The following is a 17,528-nucleotide window of genomic DNA, read 5'->3' on the forward strand; positions in this document are numbered from 1 at the left end:
CTTCCCAAGAGCCATTGCAGACTAGAAAGCGTCTGCACTGCTCAGGGACGTGCTGGGGCTGGAACTAGAGGAAGCAGCAGCCTGTGGGGCCCCTGAGACAAAAGCTGCTCACGGCTCAGCCCTACAGCCGTGTGCCAAACCTTCCATGGGATTTCCTTCCCTGCCTCTTCCTGGGACAGAAGCAAGGGCTGGAGTCAGAGGAACAAGAAGCCCCAGAGGATCATGGGACAGAGCTGCAGGTGCCCTCTCTGCTGATGCACCCAGAGAGCTGGGCCTCTACTTCCACTCAGATGCTCTACCCTGGCCGTCATGGCCACCTTGTTCTCCTCTCGTTCCTCCCCTAACCTCACCTTGTGCTTCCTCCACAGTCTTCATGAACACAGCCATCCCCATCGCTGCTGTCCTCATCGTAAGTGGACCTTTCTCCTCTGCTCAGGGCTGGGGCGGGGACAGGTGGAGGGACATCCGGGTCCCACCCTCTTGCAGGAGGATCTCGAAAGCTGTGTCCAGGTGTGAGGGTGAATGCAGATGTCCTCCCTCCTCTCTCCACACAGATGGGGCGCTGTCTCAGGTCCTGGGGGGATAGGGAACTGTACTTAGAGGAATAAAACCTTCTCTTAAAAATAGCTACTGGGGATGGAGATGTGGCGCAGTTGGTAGGATGCATGTGTAGTATGCACAAAGCCCTGAGCCCCGTGAGATGAGCATAGTGGCACATTCTATACTCCCAGCACTTGGCAGGAGTGTCAGCTTAGAGTCCCTTTGGCTACTTAGTAAGTTCAAGACCAGCCTGGGCTACTTAAGACCCTACCTCAAAAAAAAAAAAAAAAGAAAAAGAAAGAAAGAAAGAAAAGAAAAGAAAAAGGAAAAAGAAAAAAGAGTAGGAGGAAAAGGGATTAGAGAAGGGATCAGTATGGTGTCTATGGAATTTTAAAGTAACTGTATACTAGTTAACACATAAATGGCACCCATCTGTTGTGGAAATTGATGGGACCTTCGGTAAGAAGAGTCAAAACAGAGGTTTATAAAAAGCCCCATGCCCCACGTCTTCAGGGTGTTTCTTTCTCATCCTTTTAAAAGCAGACGATATGTCACGTCTACAGAAATAGGACCGTGTCGCAAACACAGTTGTATAACCCGCCTTTTTAGATCTAGGAACACGCCACGCACAGCTCCTGTACCACGGACAGACATGATGTGCCTCTGACCAAAGCTGTGCACAAGCCTAGCTGTGTAGGCAGCTGACATGCCCTACAGCCAGGCTGGGGGATCCCTGGAGCCCCCCCTCACCCACCCCCAGTCTCCCCTCTGTGCTTACTCCAAGACTCAGGCTCTTTTTAAAAGATATTGTTATTTCCCCTGAGGCCAGCATCCCTGAGCAGCGTGGAGTGTAAGGCTGCCAGCCGTGCTTGGGAATTTACTTTCAAAGTGATTTATTGAGCTGATTCCTGGCCTGGGCTCTGGGAACTGTGCTACAGAACCAGTCAGGTAGCCAGGGACAGACCCGGCAGGGAGGCGATGTCACTATTTTTACATTTTCACCAGACTGAGGACTAGGAAAATTAGCACCCAGAATTCTAAGTGGAACAGGGGCAGACTCAACCCCAGGGCTCCTCCCTGCTTCTTCCCGGCACAGAGGGTTGGGACCAGAAGGGAGCAGCCCCACCCCTAGCGTGAGTCCTGAGTTTTCTGGGAACATTTCAATGGGGTGAGTGAGGAAGATGGCGGTCTCTCACTGAAAGGTTCTCCCCACAGTCCTAATCAGCTCTCAGACTTCCTTTCCAGAGCCTTGGGCTTTGGTGGGAAGGAGACCCTGAGTCACCCTGTCCCCTCTGTGCTTTATCCACAGACTTTCGTGGGCCACGTCAGCTTCTTCAAAGAGTCGGACTTCTCACCCTCAGTGGCCTTTGCCTCTCTCTCTCTCTTCCACATCCTGGTCACACCGCTGTTCCTGCTGTCTAGTGTGGTTCGGTCCACTGTCAAGGCCCTGGTGAGGTGAGAGAAGGGCCCCAGGGAGGACATTCCAAGGGCTGTCCATCACAGGACGCGCCATCCCGTGCTCTGGACCTCTTTTGAGCAGCTGTTATGGGAAAGGCTCTAGGATGCTTATATGACAATTAGCACAATGTGTGGCTTATAGTGCATGCTTCCACGGACAGTAGCCATTGTGAACAACCGGTCTTAACCCAAGTGATCTTAACATAGCCGACCTTGACTAGTTTAACTAATAAAACCCGTCATCAACCACCCTACAGCCTTATCATTCAACTAACCATCTTTAACAGTAAACCAACCCAAACTAAACAAAGATAACTTCCAATCCACTACTCCTGATGACTGGTCAAACATTTTTTTTTAATGGTGTAGGGGCTGTGGAGTGCTAACTCAAGGTAGTATACTTGCCTAGTATAGGCAAGGCCTAGATTTCGATCCCCATCACTGTTAAAAGTGTATACATGAGCTTGGGTGTGGTATGCACATCTGTAACTCCAAAACACGGGAAGTAGAAGCAGGAGGGTAAGGAATTCGAAGCTGTCCTTAGCTACGCTAGTAAGTTTGAGGCTAACCTGGGCTACACGGGACCCTGCCTTGAAACAAAACAATACAAATGGTATTTGTACAATACATTTGCATAATACCAAGAAAATGGGGCAGAGGGTAGAGTGGTGTCAAGATGGCACGTTGGGAAAAGATGCTTGCTGCCAAGCCTGGCGACCTGAGTTCAATTCCCCAAGACCCACTTGGAGAAAACTCAATCCTCAAAGTTGTCTGGAGCATGCGCACCTCCCCAACCCTACTGCACAAATGAATACATAGTTTCTAAAATTCCTGGTGACGTTTGTTACCCAGACCTACGGAGTTGCCCACTGAGCAGTCTCTTGCCGCGTGGCTTTTGCAGGGCACACTTAGGACCAGCCACCCACTGAGAACTGTTTTCTCAGCTCAGGCCTCCTCCTGCCCCCTCCTCTGCCCCCCAAGGGGTGACGGGTTTCCCTTTGCTTCCTCTGCAGCGTGCAAAAGCTGAGTGAGTTCCTGTCCAGTGCAGAGATCCGTGAGGAACAGTGTGCCCCCCGAGAGCCCGCACCCCAAGGCCAAGCGGGCAAGTACCAGGCGGTGGTAAGTGTCCAGCCTCCCCCTGCCACGCTCAAGTTTCAATCTAAGTCCTGGAGCTTGTGCCCACCCACACTGGGCCCTCACATTTCCCCCAGAGAGGGGCCTCCCAGCCCAGAGGCCCTCACCTCCTAACCATCCACAGCCCCTCAAGGTCGTAAACCGCAAGCGCCCAGCCCGGGAAGAAGTCCGGGACCTCTTGGGCCCACTGCAGAGGCTGACTCCCAGCACGGATGGAGACGCTGACAACTTCTGTGTCCAGGTGAGTCCCCAGCCCTGTCTCCACACAGCCAGCCTCAGCGCCATCTTCCAAGAGAAGCTTAACACCTTCAAGACCAAGAAGCTGAGTTCTGAGTCCTCTATCCAAAGGCCCCCTTGCCTGGAGGAGTCCTGAGGTCAAACACATTTCCACCCGCTCAGCAGGGGAACTCCCTCCCCACTCTCATTGGGGTACCTCAGACAGGGCTGAATCCCTTCTGTCCACCCTGGAAGCACTCCAAGAGTTAGAAGTCATACTCACTGGTCTTCATGGGTGACGGGGGTGGGGAGCAGGGACAAGGGACACGCCACACTGAACCGCCTTGCCCCTCTCTCCTCTTCTGCACTGTGGTGGGGACGGACCATGAAGATCATCGGAGGCTTCTTCACCTGGACCCCTGATGGAATCCCCACCCTGTCCAACATCACCATCCGTATCCCCCGAGGTATGAACCACCTCGCCCTTCCAGATGTGCCCTCATGTTCCAGCAGAGAGGAAACACCGAGTCAATGTTTGCTGAGCCCCGCTCTCTGCTGCCTAGCTGGGCATTCTGAGGTCTGAATTCTAAACAGAAGCAAGCTAACAGCCGCCATCAGGATAAGACGTGGACACCTTGCTATCAGACCACCTGTGGCCAGTGATAGCGGGTGTCACGTGCGTGTGTTCTAGGGGGGACTATGGAAAGGGAGGTTCTGAACACAGCCGTGTTCCCATCAGACCGGTGGCAGAGGGTCAGAGGTGGGAACCACGCTGGCATGATGGAAGGACTACAAGGAGTACCAGGGAGCACCGCAGGGGAGGAAGCAGAGGATGTCGGAAGTGAAGGGAGGACCTGGGAAGCCAGAGAACACTGTCAGTTCCAGAAGGGAGAACTCTGGAGTAGGGGACCGCTGAGGGTTTCTGGGGGAGGAGGGCCCAGAGCTAAGCGCCATCTATTCTGGTGAGAGCTGTTCGGACTCCATCAGCTTCCATCCCATCTACTGCCCTCCATTGCCCTAGGTCAGCTGACCATGATCGTGGGGCAGGTGGGCTGTGGCAAGTCCTCGCTCCTTCTGGCCACCCTGGGGGAGATGCAGAAGGTCTCTGGAGCTGTCTTCTGGAACAGGTAGCATTTGCTTCTCTCCCTCCAGCCATCCCTCTCTGTGGAAGGTGTGCCATTCATTGATTGAATGCCTCTGCCCACTGAGCGGACACTTGGTAAACACCATTGTTTTTCGTATAGTGTCACCATTAGTGTCCGTTCAACCCTCGCTGTATGATGCGTGGGGTTCTTTGCTCAATCCCAGGCAGGAGTGAATGCCGGCAGAGTATTACTACCAATTCTCACTTTCTAGATGAGAGCTGTATTTGCCCTAATCCACACAGCTAGCAAGAGGCAGAGGGGAGATTCGAACTCAGCTCTGTTCACTCTTAAATCTCATATTTCCTGGGCTGTGTTTCCTCCCAGCCGACATTGGCTCCAGGCTTTTCATCAGTGAAGCAGACTGGGACCATTCGGTGTGTGTGTGGAGGGCCCAGAAGTAACCCAGGCAAACCCTGGTTTCCAAAGATCACTATCTTAATTAAAGAGCCAGAGCCTGGGGGCGGATCCATCACGGATCTATTATTTATACCCACCTACTTCTAAAAGGCGGTGAGATTAGCGGCAGAGAGATGGATATCAAATGGAATCCTTAAAAGGCAGGAGAGGGAACACTGAGAAACGAAGAGGGGGGAAGAGGTGTTCAGAATCTGAATAGGAGATTAGCCACAGCCACCCCCACAAAACCTGGCTCTGAGCCCTGCCATCACCAAGGGAAAGAGGTGCTCTCACCACCACCACCACCCCCAGCTAGAGTTCACAGCTCTTATTCAGGACAGGGACCACAGCCAATTCAACAGGGGGTGAGGGGCACCTGCTTGCCCTTCCAGTTCCCGGATGGGTCCTGTAAGCTTTGGGTCCTGTAAGCTTTGGGTCCTGTTTGGGAGTAGAATGGCCCTGCCTGCCTCCCCTCACCATCCTGCAGCGAGGTTCCCCAGCAGTTCTCTGGGAAGACCCTGGAACTGTTTTGAGCTCACGCTGCTGCTAGCTGTGGTAACAGCAGCTCCTGGAGACTTCCGGTGATGAGCCCTTGCCTTTTAGCCATGGGTCTGTGACAATACAGACACTTCAGTGAACTGTGAGCTGCAGAAAGCAGCCAGTGCTTATTGGGTCCCTTAGCAAGCGTGACCTCACCGAAGCCATCTACTTCATAGCAGCAGCAACTAGGGCTCAGGGAATTTGGGTCACTTTCTGTCAGCCTTTTGGAGCAGGACCCTAGAGTTGGCCACTTCCCTGGGTCCTGTTCCTAGAAAATTAGTCTCTAAAATTCTATGTTAAAAGCAGTCTGGGTTCACTTTCTCCCCAGGGTAAACTTTTTCTAGAAGAGATTACAGAGTTCAATCCTGCAGTTGCCCCTGGAGTTGCCCCTAGGGTTGCCCCTGGGGTTCCTGGAACTGCGCACCACACAGCTCACAAGCCGAAATGTCTCTGAACCTGGCTGTTCCCTCCCTCTTCTCACCTTCTCTCTACCCCACTCCCAACCACCACACCACCACACCAGCTCCTCTGATCACCAGAGGTAGCAGGTGACACACCAGGGACTCAGCTGGTTCAGCTTGGCCTCTACCTCTCCTCCAGGATGCTTCAGTGCTTGGGGTCTAGCTGCTGCCTCTCTCCCTTCAGAAACCCAGTCCCAGCCGATGACATGCAAGGATCCTCTCCATAGTGGCCAAAGCTGGGTGCCTTTCACGTGCTAGGCATTGACCAGGACCTTCAGTCCCCTCACCCTGCTCAACAGGGATGAGAAACCGAAGTGAAACAGGTTACACAGTTCTATCATGGAAGACGTAGAATTCGCAGCCAAGTGAGCACCTGTGAGCTTCCACTGTGTGCTAAAAGGACCCGAGAGCTTCAGGAAGAAGTAACTTCTCACCTGATGACCCAAAAGTTAGCAGCCTCTCTGCTGTGTCATAGGCGCGCGTACACACACACACACACACACACACACACACACACACACACACACCCTTCACAGAGCCATTATATGAATCCTCAGGCTTAATCAAAACTCACCTATCTCAGGCCCATTTGAAGTCAGGAAGAAGACTGAGGTGCCAGGATTCTTGATCCTTGGTCTAGCTCCCCCTAGGCATAACAGGTTAACCTGTAGCCAGGTGGCTGTGAGAACCCATTCCTGGATCAGTTCAAGTCCTGGCGTCTCTGTACCAATGCATTCATTAACTCAACCAAAGTACATTGACGCCAGACACTGTGCACGGCAACAGAACACAATGAGAGTCAAGGCTTGGCTTCTTACTGGGCATGGCGGCAGGGTGGCACAGGCCCTTAGTCCCAGCACTCAGAGGCAGAGGCAGGCAGATCTCTGTGATCTCGAGGCCAGCCTGGTCTACAGATCAATTCTCAGGGCAGCCAACCCTGTCTCAAAAAAAAAAAAAAAAAAAAAAAACAAAAGAGAAGGCAAGAAAACCGTGACACCAGAGCACCAGAGGAGAACGAGGAGTTCTGTGGTCCGGGGCTGGGGGATTCTGAGAAGCCCCTTGCAGATGAGTGCGAGCTCACCTAATGGGAAAGGCAGGGGTGGGACAGGAAGGTACCATGAGGTGTTGCACAGGCAAAGGCCTGCTGGTATTGAAGGGCGTGCTCTGGGTGCCTGGAATACTGAGTGTGTGGGATTCCGTGGTGGGGGACGGATGAAGGGAGACTGCCGTGGATTAGACAGGCCTGAGAAAGACCATGGAACTGAAAGGCTGTAGGGCTGCCTGCTTCTGATAAAGGGTGATGGAGTGGCGGAAGGGCCCGGGTTGCGGGGGGGAGGGAGCCCAATGGGGAGCTCATTAAAATGGCTCTGAGAAAAGCCTAAACTGATGTGACTCAATTGGTTCCACTGGCCCTGAAAATCCCTGGGTAGCCATGTCTCCATCTGGACACCTATCTCGGGGCAACGAGCTAAGAATGGGAGCTAAGAATGTTGAATGCTTCTCACTCCTGGGAGGAGACCTGAACCCAAGACACTGGACCTCGGGTCTTCTGAGAGATGGTGCACGTTAACCTGGAGACCCCTCCCGATAGTGCATGCCTACAGCCAGAGGCAAGGGCCATATCAGGGCCTTCCTTACAGAGGCCAAACCCTGGTGACCAGGAGGCCAGAAAGAGTTCCGGGGGTGCCGAGGGCAGGAAGCTGGGAGACAAGGGACTGAGGCGAAGAGAACACTCGGGGGATATTGTTGGTGCAACTGCTCATCTGTTCCTGCAAGGCCCAAATGAGCTAAGCACGGCTGAACAGGCAGAGCAGATGCTCTGGGCCAAGCCGCCGGAGATCAGATTTGAGCTGTGCGTGTTGGAAAATTCCATAAGCGTCCTGTACCAGTTTCCCCTTTTAACCCACGGGGGCGATGAGAGGATTAACCTAGCATGTAGCAGGAGCCCTAGGAATATTATGACAAAGGTTATTATTCAGCCGTGCCCCTCCTTGCCGAGAACAAAATTCCCATACTGTACCCTAGCCTGTCTCCCAGGAGAGACCGTGGTAAGCTCCCCGGGGACAAGAACCACAATTTTCTTTCTCTGAATCCACAGTCACTTTAGAAAATGAATTCATTTACAAATGAATGAGCCAGGGACAGCTAGGGACTGTGTTAATGTGTCTCTCTCCCATAAGCCTTTGCTCAAGTTGCTCCCTAACCCAAGCTTCTGTACCCACTCTTGGGGGGGAACCAGCCATGAGACTGCATCCCGCATTCTGCTGCAAATCAGTCTGTGTGGCTCTGGGCCCGTGAAGGTTCCAGGCTGTTCTCTAAAAGCTTCTCCATTTGACTAAGGAGAGGGGAGTCTGGCTCTCGCCCTCAGGATACTCCAGGCAGATAAGACTATGTGGGAGCCCCAGGATGGAGAGCTGTCCTGAGCAGACCCTGGTTCTGGATCTCAGAGCCACGTGACTCCCACATGTTCCCTTTCATGAGTCATCGCCTTTCCCTGGCTTCCTGACTCAGTGAACTGTCAGCCTGGGAGTTTGCAAACTCCCATGTAAGCTCTAAGAAGAAAACATGTTAATAAAAGTCAATATTAGCAGACACGCTCAGGTACAATTCGTTTCCCAGGAAATGAAAAATAAGGCCGTCAGTCGGCGTGACTTCTACTGTCCCCAAAAGCCAGCAGGAAGCAGGTCTCAGGAAAGCACAGGGTGGGGAAAGGTTCCCATGAGGAAGGACAAATCTGGTTTTCCCAGGACTCCCTGCTACCTTCTCTCTACCACCTATTGGGGCACCCACGTGTGACCTGTCAGTGTGTCTGTCTGTAACCAATAATGGACCCTCTTGCTCTGGGACTATCTCAGAGTCTGCCTGTTGATTTGTGGTGTTGCCTGACTCCCACCCTTAGATGTACCCAAGTGTGCTGAGGAGAGACTGGGGACTCAGGCCTGAGTCTCCTGGAGGTGGCCAGTAGACAAGAGGCCGGGGGAGGGCCAGCCCGGCTTGGGTACTAGGTGCCTCCTTAGTTCTGACTGTGCCACCTCCTTACTCTACGACCTCGGGCAGGTGATGGCATCGCCTTCCTGGAACTTACTTTCTTCCTTTTAAGCAATGAAAGATACCCTGCCCTGTGCATCTCAGAGATCTGACCTTGGCAGCAACTGCACAGGGGGCCGTGAGTGAGAGGAAGGACAGTCAGAGGCCTGCAAGAGGGAGGAACCGTGAACCGTAGAGGCCCTGTGAGTCCTAACCTCATCTCCCCCTTTAATTCATCGCCGGAATCTTGAACGAATGCTGAGGGCCATGGGTTACTGTGCACTGTTGTAACCAGAGCAACTGAGGAACTCATTTAAGGGAGGAAAACAAATTGTTTCAGCTCAAAGTTACAGCCGCTTAGCTCTCCGAAAGCTTGAGGCCAGCCTGGTCTACAGAGAGTCCCAGGTCAGCCAGGGCCACCTAGTGAGTGAGTCTCTGCCTTTAAAACAAACAAACAAAATCCATAGCCTTTGGCCCGGTTGATTTGGGTGGGGCATATGTCGTGGCAGAGGGGAAGGATGGGAGAGTAGACAGCTTAGTGGTTCACAGGAAGCAGAGGGAGAGAGAGTGTAGAGAAGACAGGGACAAGATGGCCACAGGGTCACACCCTAGTGACCTACTGCCTCCAGCGAGGTCCCACTTCCAGCTAGGTCCTTGCCAGCCCCTGTGGGGAACACTTTGTGTTCAGAGCACAGTGCACACGGACACACTTCGTTCTCCCTCGGCCTTCACTGTGTCAGACAAGCACGGGGCAGAAAGGGCAATCCCCCTGCCAAGCCCTTCACCCCACACCCCTACACCAGGCTCTTCACTCCTCGCTGAGCTACATGCTGTGCTGCTAAATCTCTCTCCCTCCCTGCCTCTCTTCCTCTCTTCTCCCCTCTCCCCCCTCCCTCCCTCACTCACAGTGGAAAGAAAATATGGACTCCTTATTAAAGGGGCATCACATGTCCCAGTCGTGGGTTCAAACCCTAAGGCCATATCTTCCCGCCTCTTCTCTCTGCCTGTCTCTGTGTGCTGTGTCCCTCTCTACCTGGCCATTCCCTCCTTCTGTATCTGTATCTCTATCCCTCCCACCCCTCAAGGTTCAGCTCATCTGACTTCTATCAAACATCCCTTGAGTCTTCCTCTTCCTAATGACCTCAAAATTACATTTTTCTGTCAGGCCTGGTGGTGTGAGCCTAGATCTCATTTTCAAGGTCCCTGAGTTCAAGTATAGTGTGGGCTATTCAGTAAGACCTCATCTCCAAATACAAGCAAGGATGGGGCCACAGCTCTGTAATGGAGCTGTTACCTGGCATCTTGAGGCCTGGATTCAATCCCTAGTACCACTCAAAAAATATGTATTTTGTAATTCCAAAAGGAGGTGCATTAAGGGCTGGAGAGATCGCTCAGTGGTTAAAAGTGTCTGCTGCTCTTGCAGAGGACCTGAGGTCAGCTCCCAGCACCCACATCAGGAGACTTACCACTGCCTGGAACGCTAGTTCTAGGGGATCTATCTGACACCCTCTTCTAGACTTCCTAAGTAACCGCACACATGCCTATCCCCACACAGACACACAAAAACACATCTTAAAAACAAAATTCAATCGCATCATAAACTAGGAAAGACACACAAGTATAAAGAAGATAAAAAAACATGTACGGCCTCACCTCCTCCAGTTTCCTGTCTTTCTCACTTCATCCGTTTGTTCTCCTCTTCCTCAGAATTCTCTAACACTTTGGTTCCTCCTACTTTGTTCTGGGATCTGTAACTCTCTCTCTTCTGTCTGCCTTCACCTATCTGACTGTCAGCCCCTGCAGGGCAGGCTTCGTGCATGGTGTAGCTTGGCATGCAAAGTGCAGGCCAGGAGAACCGCGGTGCCCTAGACAGATTCAGGCAGCAACGTCTTGCTGTGCTGCATACAAGGCTGCACACTTGGTGATCCGGAAGTCGGGAGGCAGACTTCCGTGGGCTCCCAGAGTCTGCTAGACAGTGAGCTCCGGTTCATGGGAGTTCCCGTCTCAAAAAATCAAGATGGAGAGCAACTGAGGACCTCTGGCCTCGAGCTGCATCCCCACATGAACAAGTACATACAAAACACACACACACACACACACACACGCACGCACGCACGCACGCACGCACACGTGTACTCCAGCAGCCAATGAGAGAATGTGCTTGCCAAATGTACTATTCTTGACTTTTTAGGTCAAAGGCTAGAAGTTTAGGGATACAATAGAAAGAGGAAGTGAACCCAGGTTAGCACCCCAGCTTCTCCGACTCTGTCGGATAGAGCCCACTCTCCAACCCTGAGCCTCAGTCTGCTCATCTGTAAAATGGGGACAGACTGCAGTAGTAGCACCAGACTGAGAGCCAACTCCTCGGCACTGTGCATGACAAGAGCCACTAGCAAGAACTCACCCCTCCTTCCCTCTTCCCCAGTGATTAATACGCCTGTTAGCAAGCTCCATTTATTACAGATCTGCCACATGCTAAGCACTGTGGGGGCTGGAAAAGATGTTCTTCCTGCCTTTAAATCCCACAGGGCACACCAGGCTAGCACAGGCAGTTACGGAGAGCAAGGCAGTCCATTAGGAGTGCTAATTGAGCAGCCGGCATCAAGATGAACAGAGCCAGGGCTGAGCCAGGGCTAGATGAGGGTGTGCTGAGTCCTCAGGAGGCCGTGGAGATGCAGACCACATCCTTTGCTACTCTGGATGAAGGAAGTTTCCTGAGAGAAACTCACCTGGGCTGTGGCCACAGGGCAGGGGTTTGTCAGCTCTGGTTTCTTCTGTCTCATGTTAGTGGTTTGCCTATGAATTGTCGACCACGGAAATCTGGTGCTTGGGGAAGTTGGGTTAGGAGGGGCTGGGAAGAGTGGTCAGGGACCACAAAACCCAGAGGAAAGGGCCAGGGATTGGTGATGACTAATGCCTCACGACCTCACTTGGTTTCTCAGAGCAGGATGGGTACCTATCAGACCTTTGTCATTTGCTGGCTGTGTGACTTTGACCATGTTGCTAGCCTCTCAGAGCACAATATATGTGCAAAATGGAAATGAGAAGTCAAAACAAACCACTGAGTGGTTATTTTATAGATTAAAAGTGATCATTCTGAGGCTGGAAAGATGGCTCAGAGGCTAAGAGCACTGGATGCTCCTTCAGAGGGCCCAGGTTCGGGTCCCAGGCCCCACTGATGGTCCACATGTATAACAACAGCACCAGGGGATACAACACCCTTTTCTGACCTCTGAGGTTAGCAGGCACGCCCAGGGTAAACAGACTTCCACAAAGGCTACATACCTATATATAGAAATAAATAACAAAATAAGCCTAAAAATATTAAGAGACCATTCTATGACAGTGTTTGTCAGCACTTATAAAAGCCCAATAAATGATGGCTGTCTTCACCATTATTTAAAAAGATAACTGGGTGCCGTGGCTCAGGTCCATGTCCCAGCACCCAGTGGCTGAGGGGCAGAAAGATCAGGAGTTCAAGGTCATCCTTGGCTTCAGAGCAAACTCGAGGTCAGTTTGAGCTACAGGAGGCCCTGTCTGAAAATTCTACTAATTTAGTGATTAGAACCCTAAGAGCCTGCATGAGTGCAGAGAGGGTTGTTCCCCACATGTATGTCACAGGTGCACATTTCATTGGTGGAAGATGTTTCTGGAAGGCTGAGAGCTGTTGAGCTGGCGCAGGAGAGAGACCACAGAGAAACTTGGCCCCAAGATTCAGATCCCTGTTTTCCCAAGGCACCTCTTACTGTGAGAGGATTCACCTCCCTGCACTGGCAGATTCAAGAAGACCGCAGGTCGTGCACAGTGACATTTCCTGCTTTTTAAAGACAAGTCGCTCCAGTTATCTCTGCCCCACTCTCAGATCTTGCAGCTTGAGAGACACCCTGTACAACGACGGTAACTGTGGGAGAGTCGCATTGCCTCCCTGAGCTCGGCTGTCTGGGGTAGGAAACCACCTTGGTGCCGAGCCGGCCTCTCTGCTGCCCCAGGCCAATGCTGGGAGCACCAGCTGAGCCCGTGCTGTTTGGAGGGTCCTCTGTCTGGTGCTGAGATTGAGATGAGCCGATTCTGCACCGAGGAAAGCACCCAGACCCCTGGAAACGGAGGTGGGGGGACAATGGAGGGGAGGCGAAGGCACTGCTTCTCTACGAAGCTCTAATGTGATGGATGGCAACAGAAATAACTGCTGTTTGTCTTTCTATCCGACCCAGCAGCCTTCCAGACAACGAGGGAGAAGACCCCAGGTATTGCCTCGGACAGGGTTGGCATGAGTGGGATGGTGGGGCCTGGGAGTGAGGGTGTTAAGCATGAATCCAAGGTTGTGCTGTTTCATGGCCTCAGAGCCAGGGGCTAAACCATGAAGTTTTGATGAAGGCAAGATATGGTTTGCAGAGGGAGAATGAAAAAAAAAAAAAAAAAAAAAAAAAAAAAAACCTTAGATGAGATAACGCTTTTTACTCATCCCAAGGTTCGTAGCGCATACACAGGTATCAGTCATCTGTGCTATTAAAATACCATGGTGAGAGGAACATGGTGACTCATGTCTTTAATCCCAGCACTCAGGAGACAGATATAGGGGGATTGCTGTGAGTTCCAGGCCAGCCAGGGCTACACAGTGAGTTCCAGGCCAGCCAGCAGCTACATAATAAGAACCTGACATATATGCACTTGGTTGGTAGAGTGCTTGCCTAGCATGCAGAGCCCTGAGTTCAGCTCCCAGCACTGCATAAAGCAGGTGTGGTTTTGTGCACCTGTAACCATACTGCTTGGGAGATAGAGGCAAGAGAATCACAAGTTCCAGACAATCTCCATAGGGAATTGGAGTCTAGCCTGGGCTACATGAGACCCTACTGCTTGCCACCACCACACCCACCAAAAAAAAAAAAAAGTTGTCATGTTGAGTAGAGTTAAAAAGTAGATGAGTGGTTGCCAGAGGCTGGAGAGACACAGGAGAGGCAGAGTGACAGCTGACCCCACGAGGTTTGATTGGGGGTGACCATGTTCTGGAACTTGGTAGCAATGCTGGCTGTGTATCCTTGTGAATATAAACTGAAAACCACCAGATTAATGTCAGGAGCGAGGACTGCTGGTGTACACCTGGAACCTCAGTACTTAGAGGTGAATGCAGGAGGATCGAGAGTTCAAGGCCAGCCTAGAACACGAGACTCCCCACCTTTAAATTAAAAAGAAAAATGTAGTAGGAAACACGTAATCAGAAAAATGTGTCTTGCGAGGCTCCAGGGATATCAGGGGGAAGGAGTAAGATGGACATCCCTCACCCTGCACAGAAACTTCAGGCGTGTTAAATACGCTCAGTTAAAGTCTAAGAACTCCAAAAGAAGTGGATTGTTGACAAAGAGACAGCACAACCTTCTTCTTCAAAGAATGCGGTGGGGAAGCTAGAAGCTGGTGGTCAGGCTGGGGAAGGTGGCTCCTCTCTGCAAATCACCAGTCGACAGAAGCTTCACCCTCCAGCCCGAGACACCTCCCTCGTGGTGCTTTCTGCCTCCCCTGACACTTTGTCCCCAGTGTGGTGACAGTCCCAGCCTCTCAAACCTCAGTGACTGCACAACTTGAGCCAAAGCTTAGACATGTGAAAGTCTGCATGTGTCGGAAGATAATGAAGTAACAGAAAAGTTGACACTGGGCTTTTCGGAGCTGGCCACAGTCCAATGCCCGTGTGTCTCCCTGTCTGGTTCCCCCAGCATCTAAGACTCTTCTGTGTTGTGTGCGGCCATTTGATGCTTAGACTCTCTCTCAGCTTCCCAACTGTAGGCGTACACCCATATGGTACAGATTCTGTCAACTGCCTGGCCCAACCTGGCTGTGGTCAGAGTACCCTGCCCCGTTGGGTGCAACCTTGTTGGCCTGAGGTCTTGGTCTTCTCATTTGAACCTAGCTTAAAAGCTGAGACTGGAAGGTCTGGGCAGGCCTCCTACCCCTCTGACCCTAGAAGTTTCCCCCATGAGGCCTTTTCCTCCTGTTTTCCTCTTAAATGAACCAAGCGCGGGGTCTCTTCACACACCCACAGGGAGGCTCTCTGGGCTAGCCACATCTAGAACTTCACGTGTGGCTGCAGACAGAGCACCAGGGCTCACATAAGCAGGAGGTAGCTGGTTTGGAGAATCTAGAAATCTCCATGGAGAGCTCATCCCATCAGGAGAGTCTGATCTGTGCCTTTCTCCCACTACAGCAACCCAGAGCGGGAGACAGCAGCCGATTCGGATGCCAGGTACTTGTGCTGAGTGTGGGGGGCCATGGTGCCCTGAGAGCAGCTGCAGGCCCCAGGAAGAACTCTCTGTGCTCCTCTCTGGCCAAGGAGCTGCCCTATCTCTGAACACCATGCTTGTTCATTCTCAGCAGCTTCTGGGGGGACGGGAGTGGGAAGGAGGGACTTTGGGAACTACCACACACTGAATGTCACTTCCTTGGCTCTGTTTCTGTAAAAATGTCCTTCTGTGTAGAGTCCAGCAGCTGCTGAGGGTGTAAGGAAGCCAGGCTAAGGAACGGCTTGGTTTGGTGACACATAGGGATCCTCCTCCTCCCTGCCTCAGGGTTGAGATGGGGCTGGAGAAGGCGGGGGTTGGGGAAGGGGGGGTGGGGGGATGAAAATCTTGTACCTAGCCACTTGAGGCTTGGACTTTCCAAGATGTCCTTTAGGCCCTGAAGCCTCAGAACACTGCGTCAAACCCAGATGCAGCTGTGCTGGTAGAGGCTCTATAGGGTCTCCTCCTCTGACCTGGGAGACTTTACTGCAAAGGCCTATGTCACAGGGCCTTTCCCACTCTCCTTTCCAAATGAGCCAAGTCCTGGGTCTCCTCGTAAACCCACGTGGTCAAACGGTGAGGTTCCTAAATCTGCTGTACCCCTGTGTGTGGCTGCAGACTGTGTCCCTGGGGTTACAGAGACACCAAGGGTGTTGGAGGAAAACTAGAAATCTGTTTGGAGGTCTGGGTCCACCAGGAAGAACTTGACTTGTGTGACCCAATATCCACCAGGGATTCCTGTCACGTGCCCTGGCTACCTCAGTACATCCACCGTCTCGCCCCAACCTAAGCCACTGATTGGCCAGACAGTCGCTCTGAGCATGAGACCCAGAAAAGACCCTCACGCTCACCACCAGTCTGTTCCAGGAGCAGAGGCCCTGTGGCCTACGCATCTCAGAAACCATGGCTGCTAAATGCCACTGTGGAGGAGAACATCACCTTCGAGAGTCCCTTCAATAAGCAACGGTAACAGCCACCAGGAGGGAGACTCGGGAGGAGTGGGTGTAGTCCTGGGCACCTGAGCATCCTGCAGTGTTGCTGGCAACTTTCTAGTCCGTATGGAAAGACTCTAAATGCCCCCCCAGGTTCCAGCAGGTTCTCCAGCGTGAGAGGAGGGAGAGGGTGTGCAGCCTTGTCCAGCTAGGATAGCAGTGGGACTGAGTTAGGCATGGTTAACCCTTTCAGTTCCCCACCATGATTCTCCAGTCCCCACACACACACACACACACACACACACACACACACACACACACACACACACACACACACACACACACATTCCCCTAATGGCTGCCGTAGTTAGCACCCATTGATCACTTAGCAGTTGTCTAAGAAGGGTACCAGGCTCTTCGTGCGTGTGTCCTTACCCAGCACAGTAACACTCTTATGCCCATTTTATGTGTGAGGAAAGCAAGGTTCTGAAGTCTAAATAACCTACCCAAGGCCAGCCCACAGCTGCCTAAGGACATGTGTCACCGAGAAACTCTGAACTCTCCGTGGATGCTGCCTGGCACCGGTTCAGGCTAAGAGCTGGTCAAAAGACGTTAGGAGCAGACTAGGCAAATATTTGATCAGCCATCATCATTACCACCTCCAAACACTCATTTGGTTTTCCCAGATGGTGCCCCAGCATGAGCTCTGACTGCATTTCCCAGCGCTCGGGGACCATAAGCCCCCTCTCATTCCTCACTCAGCCTATTTGCTCCCATACAATTTCATCCTTCAAATATTTAACTTGCCCCAGGCGGTGTAAGCGCTGACCTTAGCTCTTTCCTGTTCTCATGGTGTTTGCTTGCACAAGGCAGGAAATGCATTAAAAGCCATCATTCATCGGAGCCCAGCAACCCACAGACTAATGACCATGCAAGGACTGAGGCCCCACTCTGACCAGGCCTATCAGCTGACCCCCCTGTCCTTACTCTCCAGGTACAAGATGGTCATCGAAGCCTGCTCCCTGCAGCCAGACATAGACATCCTGCCCCATGGAGACCAGACTCAGATTGGGGAACGGGTTAGTGGCAGCCTCCCCTGCTCCCTACCCATGTTTCCACTGTGCCCTCATGAATGACAGGATAAAGGAAATGGCTGAAGAGCTTCAAGTGATATAGAATTGTGATGACCATTATCCTGTGTTGTGTGACTTTTCTTGGGGAGACATAGAGAAATCTGTTTACCCCACATAGGGCAGCAATAACAGACTAAAAGTTCTTCCCAAGTCTGTCTTAGTGAACCCATGAGTTAATTATAGGAGTATGAGTGGCTTGAAGGCAGCTGCATCACCCAAAGCCCACTGCAGCAACTTGTACAACTCACTGCAGTTTAGCAATTGTTTCTGCTGATATAAC

At 52.1% G+C, this 17,528-nt stretch overlaps 1 protein-coding gene across 2 annotated transcripts in view; it reads left to right on the forward strand.

Moving 5' to 3' along the window:
- Positions 1-17,528, forward strand: part of Abcc8 (ATP binding cassette subfamily C member 8) — an 80,826-nt gene that overhangs the window by 45,362 nt on the left and 17,936 nt on the right. Inside the window, exons 11-20 of one of the 2 annotated variants that reach the window (XM_032893587.1) lie at positions 369-409; positions 1,850-1,995; positions 3,012-3,117; positions 3,257-3,373; positions 3,740-3,815; positions 4,370-4,475; positions 13,129-13,188; positions 15,111-15,149; positions 16,051-16,149; positions 17,110-17,194. In XM_032893587.1, the coding sequence (XP_032749478.1) occupies positions 369-409; positions 1,850-1,995; positions 3,012-3,117; positions 3,257-3,373; positions 3,740-3,815; positions 4,370-4,475; positions 13,129-13,188; positions 15,111-15,149; positions 16,051-16,149; positions 17,110-17,194 (875 nt within the window). The remainder of the gene's footprint in view (positions 1-368; positions 410-1,849; positions 1,996-3,011; positions 3,118-3,256; positions 3,374-3,739; positions 3,816-4,369; positions 4,476-13,128; positions 13,189-15,110; positions 15,150-16,050; positions 16,150-17,109; positions 17,195-17,528) is intronic. The other variant, XM_032893588.1, reaches the window with a different exon arrangement.

The sequence above is a fragment of the Rattus rattus genome, chromosome 2 (assembly GCF_011064425.1).
Source record: "Rattus rattus isolate New Zealand chromosome 2, Rrattus_CSIRO_v1, whole genome shotgun sequence".
Taxonomy (NCBI): domain Eukaryota; kingdom Metazoa; phylum Chordata; class Mammalia; order Rodentia; family Muridae; genus Rattus; species Rattus rattus.